Source organism: Abramis brama (assembly GCF_963993115.1).
Source record: "Abramis brama genome assembly, chromosome: 16".
NCBI lineage: Eukaryota > Metazoa > Chordata > Actinopteri > Cypriniformes > Leuciscidae > Abramis > Abramis brama.
Genome location: NC_139978.1, coordinates 9207883 through 9217650, shown reverse-complemented (window position 1 = coordinate 9217650; position 9768 = coordinate 9207883). Strand labels below are relative to the sequence as shown.

Genomic DNA, 9768 nt, shown 5'->3' with positions numbered 1-9768 from the left:
TCTCATTTTAGTGGATTAACCCGCTGGCTAACACCAATCCTCACCTTCGGGAATGGCATGAGATTTCCAAGAGGAGCGCTCGTCTAATTGGAAGATATGAAGGTCTCGACTCGCTCATTCTCTTGTCAGTGCTTTCTAACTGTATTCACACTAGACCAGAGAAATCAGGCTCTGACAGTCTGTTAGTAGGCCTATGTGACGCACTCACTGAGGAGATCTGAAGTTTCTAATGAGAGCCGTCCACTGCTGAAATGGAGGCATTATTCATGCAATCAGGAGAGACCCCGTCGAGCTTGTGTAATAGGATTAAAGCTGACATGGCTGTAGTTTTTAAGGCTTAGGGCAGGTGTTGATAAGCTCAGGAGTAATAACCACCTGCAGCTGTTCCACTCATTATAGTGTGTCCTGTAATGAGTTTGATAATGGCCATTAGAAGAGATGGTGTGGGTGTTAAATGAGTCACAACATAGATGCCTTTGAATGAGGGAAAGGGGTTGATGGTGAGTTTCTCTGTTTCTATGTTAGCCATTGAGATTTTGTGCTTCACTGTTAAAGAAATACTAGAAATGTTTTTAAACTCGGGATTTTATTAGCATTCAATACTACACCTCAAAAGCCTTACAACGTGGGATCTAAACATCCCGTTCTTGAAACAAAAACGACACGTGTTTTACATTTTATTTCGAAGTACAGTTTCAGCTGTAGAAATGTGTGACACACAAAAAGAATAACAGAAGTGCTACTTGGATAAAGCCAGCAGGGATATTAAAACACCAGCAAGAGTATTCAAATCTCATAAACCTCATAAATGAATACAGAATGAGCATTAATAATGCACATAATTATACCATACTGTATGTATTTCAACACTCCGATTAGCACTCAACTACTTGTACGTAATAAATATATCAACCATCAGATAATATAAAGCAGATGTCATAACGTGGATTGCAAAACATGGAAGGGTTTTTGTAACAAAGTCTTGTTGGTTTCATTTCCACATTTTACATTAGTTTTCATGTTTAAATATCTCACACAGTTTCAGTTTTACATACATTTTGCTTTAATTTTTCTACTCCTACAAATTCAATTTCCATGTCAACCGTAATTACTACTCATGCAGTTTTTATGAGCTCAGAAACATTGGGGCAATGCAGAAAAGGTCAGATACATTGGGCAATGTGCTAATATGAAGTAATTTCCCGTTTTAATTTTTCACAGGTGTTTTACATGGTTAAAGGAAATGTCTGGAAAATTAATGGAAAATGCCCTAGCAAAATGTCTACAGATATTTTCCTTCCAGTGCACATGAAATAATTACACTTTTTTCTTGTATTATTTGTCACACCACAGAACCATTAAAAATACTTATTGAAGGCAAAGGTAATTGAAAACAGGGGGGAAATGGTGACAGTTAGATTTAAATATACTTTCCCCCTTTTAAATGTAACTTTTAATCTAAAATCCTTATTTTAAATGAAAAAAAAGTTAATGGACAACTATCCACATGTAAAATAATTTATATACCATAAAAATATATTGTAATTTTAATGTCACTGTATTCAGTGGTTGTAGCTAACCTTTTTTAGAGTTGCACCCGAGGGTGCTGGAGGACCCTATGCGATCCAGCCTTCCCCCAAAACAGCCAGACAGGCTTTTGCTCCGGGTGGACATGAGAAGATCTATAAGGCGATTTCTCTGCGTCTCGAATCCATCTGGGAGGTTGGTGTCCTCCGCTGGTGCTGCTTCGTCCTCTCTGTCTCTGTCCCAGGACGTGGAAGCGGGGCTCTGCTCCAGCATGGTGTTGCTGTCTTCATAATCTAAGGCTCTGTCTTCTGTGGCCAGGGCCTCCTCAAACTGCTGCAATAAGCTCTGGTAGAGCAGCACAGAGTTAACTGAATTGAATATAATAGACTTTCCATTGAAATATTTTCTTCTCTTCAAATCTATAATAATTTAGTGCCCTTTAATATTATTTGCATGCTCAAGCTGATAATATACACTCTTAAAAAATAAAGATTCCAGGTTTTTTTTTTTGCAGTGATCCCATATAACCATTATGGGTTCCTCAAAAACACTTTATTTTGATGGTCCACTTTAGACATTCTACTAACTATAACTACATGTCAACTAACTCTCAGTAGAGTATTAGTAGACTGTCTGCTTAATATCTGCTAACTCTTTATATGATGCTCCCCAACAGACATTCTACTGACTATAAGTAACTCTGAAACTACAAGTCAACTTATTCTACTCACTCGAACCGTAACCACTAACCCTAACATAATGGTCTACTAATACTCTAATGAGAGTTAGTTGACATGTATGTCTAAAGTGGACCATCGAAATTAAGCATAACCCAGTTCATAAATAATCGTCTTTTTGGTTTCACTTTATTTTGATGGTCCCTTTAACACATTCTGTTGTCTATAAGTAATTGTGCACCTACATGTCTACTAACTCTCCTTAGAGTATTAGTAGAGTATTAGTAGACTGGTAGGGTCAGGGTTAGAATAAGTTGACATGTACTTGCAAAGTTACTTATAGTCAGTAGAATGTCTGTTGGGGAGCATCACAATAAAGAGTTAGCAGATATTAAGCAGACAGTCTACTAATACTCTACTGAGAGTTAGTTAACATGTAGTTGCAAAGTTACTTATAGTCAAACAGAATATTCAAAAGGGACCATCAAAATAAAGTGTTGTCATTTTATTTTCTTAGAACATTTTAATAATCTAAAGAGCCATTTTTCCCCACTTTTAAAGAACCTTTTGCGCAATGGAAGGTTCTGTGGATGTTAAATGTTCTTCACAGAACCAGAGCTCTTAACCTTTATTTTTAAGAATGTAGTTTCTTGCCTGTTTAGCGCACAATAAATCTCATTTAATTCAAGCCCTTGATGAATAAATAGATCCAAACAAACTGCTTTCACAGCAAGTTCTCTTGGTTTTTAAGAAAAGGGATTCAAAGCAAAATTACCTTCAGCTTGGCCATGTTGCTGGCAGAACTGTGTCTGCTCAATGTATGCGCTTGTACATCCATCTGGTGCCAAAGCAGGACCAATAGTCCCGTAAGAATGAGTTCTCTGATCATCTCTGGGTTCCTCTGGATGCTGTTTCTTGCCCTCTGAACTGGCCGTCTGCCTGCTTCACTCTTATATAGGGACAGTTGACTGTCAGGAGCTCATCCTTTGTAAACTGTGTGAAGTGCATTCCAACACCTCATCTCTGATAACGTTCCTGGACTAGATTTCCTTTTAAGTGGCTGTTTGGTGCAGTGTGAGGTGCCTTGCTGGAGAACTCCTGATCTGTGTTGGGTCTGGTAACTCGGACACAAACAGTGACCTCAGGCATCATCGGGAATGCATCCGCTACACGAGTGTCTCACATGGTCCCGGCATCACCTCAGAACTGATACAAAAGTATACCATAGGGGGTTAAAGCAGATGATGGTCTATATATAGCCCGATGATGTTGACTGAGAAGAGGACTTTATGGAAAAACAGTAAATAAAAATACACCTCTACTTTTACCCCTGTTGTGAAAGCTAAACTAAACTAGATGAATTTCTCTAAACTGGTTAATAGACACATTTTAATACATAAGGCAATGTAAAAACTAGAGTGAAGGTTTCAGTGTCAAACAGGAAATTTGCAAAGCTACAGTGTAAGACTGGTTTATTTATTTGCTGTCTAATAACTAAACCTAAAATAATTTGTTGCAGAATTAATATAATGGTTATGAGATTATATTGGAGTGGCTGATTAGGGAGACGGAGGCTACTTGTCAAATATTTTACTTATGGGAAAATTTGGATGAGGTCAATGTACTTTGAGAGCTTGACAACAAAAATGGTTTACTGTGACAGGCAATACCCTGAAATATGTAATATAATATAATATAATATAATATAATAAATATATAAATATAGAACACATTAATAATATCTAATAGTATTTCAAATGCCTGTATTTCAAATGTATTAAACAATAAAACAATTTTGAAACAAAATAATTCAGGAAAAAAAGAAAACATGCGATGAACAAGAAAATATCAACCTGTTTTGGCCAACAGAAATTTGTATTAATGATTTGTACATGTGACAAATTTTGGTTTGGAGGACAACCTTATGGTTAAATAATTCAGTTTTTCATATTTAGTTACATATTTAAACGTTTTTTTTTGTTTTGTTTTTTTCATGTGAATAAATGACTCCATTAAATGAGAACTGAACTGAGATGAAATATGACAGAGCGGCTACATATATAAATGTTACTAAATTAGTCACTTTTTTACAACAAAAATGAACCATCATTGAACTTACTTAAGCTGGACTGTGATGTTATTTTCTTCTGGAAACAAACTTTGTTGCATTATTTTCCTGTTATCTCTTTAAAGTTGCTTTGAAACAATCTGTATTGTAAAAAGCGCTATATAATTAAAGGTGACTTGACTTGACTTGACTATACGTGGAGCCATGTATATGCAAATTAGTCCAGCCTCCACTCAATCACTCAAGCTCAGAATACCTAATCCACTCGGTCAACTTTACTGTAGTAAACGCTGCACAATGGCAAGTGGAAGAGTGAATTATTCAGGCTCATCTACAAGTGGATGTATCAGAATGGTAATCCGTTTTATGTATAGCTCTCTAGTCTACAACATTGAACACATTTTGGCGGTAATTAATATGATTAGCCATTTGCATGACTACGTTATTAAACAGCTAATAATGTGTTGCCATCTCAGTCTGCCTTCTAAAACGAAGTATCCTTAATAATAAGAAGTACCCCCCCCCCCCCACTACAGTTTTACGGTGAAAATACTCAGCAATGGTGTTGACATAACTTTGGACATGGTTTGTCTTAAAGCATATTAAAAACACCACATAGACATATAAACAACACTGAAATCTTGATTTTCACCACAGGGGGTCTTTAACAACTTCAACTGCAAGACTCTTTGTTCTCAATTTCACCGCCAAACCTTGTGACAACATAGGTCTAAATTATAGTACTCAGGATTATGACCTTGAGTAATGTGAGGTGATGTTGCTCTCCGTGGTTCTGAAACCGGTTGCGTTGATAATGATGGCCTGAGGGTGGACTCCATGGACAGTTTGATCACTGTATTGTTGTTGTTGTCAGGCAAATAGCGCAAGAACATTATCACTCCCCTTAAACTATAGTACTTGTAAAGAACTATATTTTTCAGTGACCTTGAGCTTGGGAAAAGTGCTTTATAAATAAAAATGATTATTATAATTAGCCTATTAAAGAAAGCAGACCAGAATTCAATATAACCTCATCACATTATGATTTAAATCTTGATTATGTATTGTGAAAACTCTTTCTACAATTATATGCATGGGTTCTTTAATAAAATAAAATAAAATTGAATAAGAATGAAAGATGTCCAAAACCAAGGCATGTGTAAACATTTATTGTATATTAAAGAGGGCATGTACAACTGATTTGACTGACAATTAAATTAAAGATGCATATAAATATATAACTCAACTTTTTAAATAATTTAATAAATAAATATGCATAGTTAAGAACATTTTTGGAGTCTGTTGCACATAATAACACTATAAAAATATTTTGTCAGGTAACCTAAAACATGCTTCAAATGGTAACATCTAAATTTAAGTTTTTTTGTTCAAGTCAACATAATTATTCATTATTCAACCTGAATGTACTAGGTTACACCAACAAAAGTCATTGTAAGGTCAGATCAAGTAAGTAACAAATGCACAGTTTCAATGTTTACAGTGTAGAAGCTGCTAATCATTAAGACATCACTTCTTCTTAGGACCTGAAAATAGAGAAAAATAGAGAAAAGTGTAAGTTAGAGAACCATCATACCATTATAGTGAGTCAGTATTTTCAGGGGTCGAGAAAATGCATGTATTTGTCCAAAAACTGTTCGTTCATTTTTATTCTATGTTCCTATTAACTGTGGCTGTGCGATATAGAAATGAAGTCGTTACCTGACCGCCGGGCAGTGTTACATCCCAGGGACGACATGGAACCGATTCTGTCTAATCTGCTCCCGAAACACCCAGAGGATCTCTTGGAGTCCTGACGGACTGTCCTCAAGTCCCGAGCAGACAGATAGTCTCTCATGTCAGTCTTGGGATAAGGTTTAACGATGGTTTCTTCTCGTGCCGCTTCTTCTTCCACTTTCGCCAGTATTTGGTCTTGGGAAGACGCAGGAATGGACTCTTCCAGTCTCTGTAGAAGAAGCTGAAAGCATGGCTCATTAGTCACTGTTAGTGCAAGCATTATTAAGCAAGTTTTCTCCCTCTCTCTCTCTTATTCCTGATTTTGTTCTTACCTTTAATACATCCATGTCCTCTGTGGTTAAGGCTGAGTTTTGTAGCGGGAATGCACCCGTGAGCTGAACACTGAAGAGTAAGATAAGGCAGACTAGAGGAATGTCAAGCGATTTCATGTTTCCTGACTTTTTTTGCTGTTCGTCTTCTTCTTCTTCTTGCTGTGTCGTTGTCTGTATGCTCTCAGTTGAGCCTCGAGCTCTTTTATACCTAAAAGTTTGACATGCCAGTAATGTGAAGAATGGCTGCTGCATTCCAACACCTCAGTCTGATAAAGGCTGCTGTCGGAAATGACTCCTTTAAAGCTAACAGATGAGTCCAGTGACGGAAACTCAAATGATTACATTGTACTCTCTTCCCTGAAATCATTCACATCAAGTGTCTTGCATTGCACATTACAATAGGCTACTAGGTTTTATGATAACTTTATCCAACTTAATGGGCTATTAGTCTGTCAGTAACAAACACTGCGGCCTATGTTAAAGTGAGCAGTTTAGGCTGAAAATATATTAATTGAAGTTGCAACGAATAAATTGTGAACATTAACCAACAACTCTTTAACAAATCAATTCGTACGATCTCAATCAAAGTTTCATGATATGCTCGCGATCCACTGAAGCCCAATTTATAGGCCTAGCTACTTCTGCATCGAACTCACGGCGTAGCTACGTCGTAGACAGACGCCGTGAGTTCGATGCAGAAGCATGTGTAGCACGCGTAGCATAAAGGCGTACCCTGACGTGCACCTCTCCAAAAATGTAACAACGCATCAATTCTACGCGGACCACAAGCGCTGTGATTGGTCTGTTAACCACTTCCTCGGGTTTTACATGCTCCCTCTGCACGTCAATGCGGACAACATTATAGAAGTATAAACGAAAACCAACGCGTAGCCAACAGCGTAGAAGCTCCAGCATAGGTCCAACGCATAAATCAGCCTTGAGAATGTGAGGATGGAGCTCGTGCTTTTTTAATCGAACGTTTTTGTTTATGAATCAAATCGTACGATTTCCTATGAAATTGCCAGATAAAAATTTGTTTTCTCATCTGATCATGAGAGCTTTTAATTAACTTTTTTAATGGATACTTGTCTTAATATATTAAGATACTTGTCTTAAAGATCTAATTAATACATTTGTTGGGGATATCAGAGTAGGGGAGGAAAGCATTTAAATAATGTTTATAAAAAACAGCTATTACGGGTGTGTGTTATCTAAGGGATAATGTACATCCAGGCGGTTGTTATCTCAGAATAATGGAGGGGTCTTGCATCAGCCTGAAGGGGGTTTATAATAACCGGCTGGGCTGGATGTGCATTATTCCGCTTATTACTTGCAATAGGCTAAGTACATTTTTGACACAAAATACTGATCTGAGTTGAAATATTTTATTAGGTCTTTAAACTCAAAGCTTTGAGCTTTATTATACGGAGCTTAAAACTCAAAGATGTAGAGAGCAGTTGCTAGCACGGCAAGTTCAAACTAGATGGACAGGGATACGGGGATACGGTAATACCACTTATTACACAGCATTTTGCCACATAAATAATTATGGAGATAAGAGATATTGATCTGAGATTAAACCATTTTAAAATCGTACCTGTTTGTTATCCTTTAATCCCGTGCACAAAAAAAGTCACAAAAAGGCAGCAGCTGCGTTTGTATGAAACAGAGGAGTCAACGATGCTAGATGGCATAATTAAATAACTTTATACAAAATATTGATTCGACTGAGTTTTAATATTTTATTAGCTCACCAAAAGCAAAACTTCCACGAAGAAAAAACTTTTCTAGCAAGCTGCTGACTTCAGTAACCCTGACCCTGTGTTATCTGTTTTCAGTGGTTGTTATCGAGGAATAACATTTCACTGGATGGCGCGATTGACTAATCAGAATCAAGCATTCCACAGAATAATTTATTCCACTTGTAATAAAACAAGTTATAAAAGCCATCATTAAGTCAGTAGTAAAATATGTTTGTCATATTTGGACGAACGTATAGGAATGATTTAGTCAGGAATTTAATAGGTTTACCGTATAGGCATATACGGACAATGAAACTGAAACACCTGGTTTTAGACCACAATAATTAGTATGGTGAGTGCAGCCTTTTGTGGCCAAAACAGCATCAATTCATCTTGGGGACGACTGATACAAGTCCTTCACAGTGACCAGAGGGATTCTGAGCCATTACTCTTCCAGAACAGTGGCCGGGTCACTATGTGATGGTGGTGGAGGAAAAGGTTTTCCTCCAAAATACCCCAAAGTGGCTCAAAAATGTTTAGAGCCATGGGAGATGTTCAACTTCACTTTCATGTTCATCAAAGCTTTTTGTCACAAGTCTTGCTGTGTGTATTGGTGCATTATCATGCTGATACACTGTACCCCATTCAGGGTACAATGTTTGAACAATAGGTGCACATGATCCTCAGGATTGGTAGTCATTGGCAGTGATGTGTCCATCAAGCACAGAATACCATGATATTGCTGATCAACCCCATGCTTCACTCTGGACTCATCAGAGAATAATTACTGTTTCATATTGTCCACAGGCCAAAATTTGCACTGCTGGCACCATTGAAACTAACATTTGGCTGAGTGACCAAAGGTTTGTCTATACAAACATATACTTGTGTTTTTTGGACGCAATCCGGGTTAGACCAGAACATCTCTTTCAGACAGCTTCCTTTTGCGTCAACAGATGTGGTTGTGGTTCATCCTACATGGAGGTATGCCGACATTACCCTGCATACCGTGGCACTCAATACACCACAAAGACTTGCTGTCCTGGTCAAAGATGAGCCAGCGAGACACGCACCAAACATTTGTCCTCTTTTGAACTGAAATGTCTTGCATTATGTTGTGCGGATTGCAATATTTTATGGACAGCTGTGCTATTGCTCTGCTAAATTAGCCTTCACATTAAATTAACCTAGATAGTCTCCCTAGCCTTGTTAGATAATCAGACACACTCTGTCAGTTTAAATCTAGACTAAAAACATCTCTTTAACCTGGCATACACATAGAACATTATCAATTTATATTATTCAAATCAGTTAAATGATTGTTAGGCTGCATAAACTAGGTCAGCTGGAACCGGGAACACTTCCCATAACACCCGATGTACTTGTTATGTCGTAAGAAGAATGGCTTCTACTACGCTAATATTAGTCTGTCTGTCTCATCCTTATCTTGAGGTCACCATAGTCAGCGGGATCTGGTCCGTATCCAGATCAGATGGTGGACTCGCACCTAGACACGACCACAACACAGCCCTGAATGTCAGCAGAGACTGTGACTACTAGACAATCCCCTGTGAAGGCCTTGTTGGCACAGATCCACAGCAGAGACCAAAAGAACCAGACAGGTCCTTCACACAGACCCTATGGTCAGCTTCAGCTCAGCTGATGAATCATAATGACACCATGTTCGT

General features: G+C 37.7%; 2 protein-coding genes across 2 annotated transcripts; both read right to left on the bottom strand.

The window, feature by feature from the left end:
* Positions 1 to 573: 573 nt before the first annotated feature.
* nppa (natriuretic peptide A) lies at positions 574 to 3311 on the bottom strand. Its single transcript, XM_084087640.1, has 2 exons — positions 2980 to 3311; positions 574 to 1872 (listed from the first exon to the last, which is right to left on the bottom strand). Exons 1-2 carry the CDS (start codon positions 3091 to 3093, stop codon positions 1576 to 1578), a joined length of 411 nt encoding a protein of 136 aa, XP_083943766.1. The 5' UTR covers positions 3094 to 3311; the 3' UTR covers positions 574 to 1575.
* Positions 3312 to 5300: 1989 nt separating this feature from the next.
* Positions 5301 to 6509, bottom strand: nppb (natriuretic peptide B). Its single transcript, XM_084086528.1, has 3 exons — positions 6339 to 6509; positions 5992 to 6247; positions 5301 to 5816 (listed from the first exon to the last, which is right to left on the bottom strand). The coding sequence occupies exons 1-3, from the start codon at positions 6453 to 6455 to the stop codon at positions 5800 to 5802; spliced, it is 390 nt and encodes a 129-aa protein (XP_083942654.1). The 5' UTR covers positions 6456 to 6509; the 3' UTR covers positions 5301 to 5799.
* Positions 6510 to 9768: the final 3259 nt, after the last annotated feature.